The sequence below is a fragment of the Emiliania huxleyi genome (genome assembly GCF_000372725.1).
Source record: "Emiliania huxleyi CCMP1516 unplaced genomic scaffold EMIHUscaffold_10948, whole genome shotgun sequence".
Taxonomy (NCBI): Eukaryota; Haptophyta; order Isochrysidales; family Noelaerhabdaceae; genus Emiliania; species Emiliania huxleyi.
In genome coordinates this window covers 1-1,059 of record NW_005201825.1, presented here as the reverse complement: position 1 = coordinate 1,059, position 1,059 = coordinate 1, and the positions used below count along the sequence as shown (strand labels likewise).

The 1,059-nt window shown below is 64.5% G+C and overlaps 1 protein-coding gene across 1 annotated transcript; it reads right to left on the bottom strand.

The window, feature by feature from the left end:
* Positions 1-19: 19 nt before the first annotated feature.
* On the bottom strand, positions 20-1,059 carry EMIHUDRAFT_125619 (hypothetical protein; the record flags this gene model as incomplete). Its single annotated transcript, XM_005792125.1, has 2 exons — positions 20-105; positions 303-1,059. Coding segments are annotated over 2 exons (843 nt in total), but the record flags the coding sequence as incomplete, so codon positions are not given.

Here is a 1,059-nt window from a genome sequence, read left to right as displayed (position 1 = left end):
GGTCGATGTTTTTCAGCACCTCGTTGACCTTGAGGGCCTCGCCGAGGGCGGCGGCGCCCTCGTCGCCGATGTTGTTGCCGTAGAGATCCAGGTCGGTCAGCACCCCTGCTGAAAGGTAAAAAAGAAACACGCGTGCACGACTCATAGAGCCGTAGAAGACACAACCCAGTCAATCATGCACGCCCCCTGCGCCGTCCATCCACTCTCAGAATTCACACCTCACATCTTGAGCTCGAACCCTACCCGCCCGCTCGCCGCATCTCGAATAACTCCCTTCCCCCCGTCGCCCAAACTGTTGAAACGGAGGTCGATGTGTTTCAGCACCTCGTTGACGGCGAGCGCGTCGGCGATCGCAGCGGCCCCCTCGTCGCGGATAACGTTCAGTCGGAGGTTGAGGGATTTCAGCACCCCGTTGACGCGCAGCGCCTCGGCGATCGCGACGCCACCCTCGTCGCCAATCTTGTTCCGGCCGAGGTTGAGGGTGGTCAATACCCCACTGCCCGACACGTACTCGGCGATCCCTGCGGCGCCAGTCGGGCCAATGCTGCAGTCACCCAAGCCCAGCGAGGTGAGCTTATTGCGCTGCCGCTCGACACGGACGATGCCGAGGGCCGACTCCTCGGTGAGGCTGTTGAAGCCCACCTCCAAGGAGGTCAGCACCCCGTTGCCGCGCAGCGCCTCGGCGATCGCAGCGGCGCCCTCGTCGCGGATGTTGTTGCCGTAGAGATCCAGGTCGGTCAGCACCCCGTTGCCGCGCAGCGCCTCGGCGATCGCGGCAGCACCCTCGGAGCCGATTTTGTTGTAGCGGAGGTTGAGGGTTTTCAGCACCCCGTTGCCGCGTAGCGCCTCTGCGATCGCGGCTGCGCCCTCCGCGCCGATGTTGTTTTGCGGGAGCACGAGGTTGGTCAGCACCCCGCTGCCCGACACGTACTCGGCGATCTCTGCAGCGCCAGTTGGGCCGATGCTGCAGCGACCCAAGCCCAGCGAGGTGAGTTTGTTGCGCTGCCGCTCGACGCGCACGATGCCGAGGGCCGCCTCCTCGGTCAAGCTGTTGTAGCT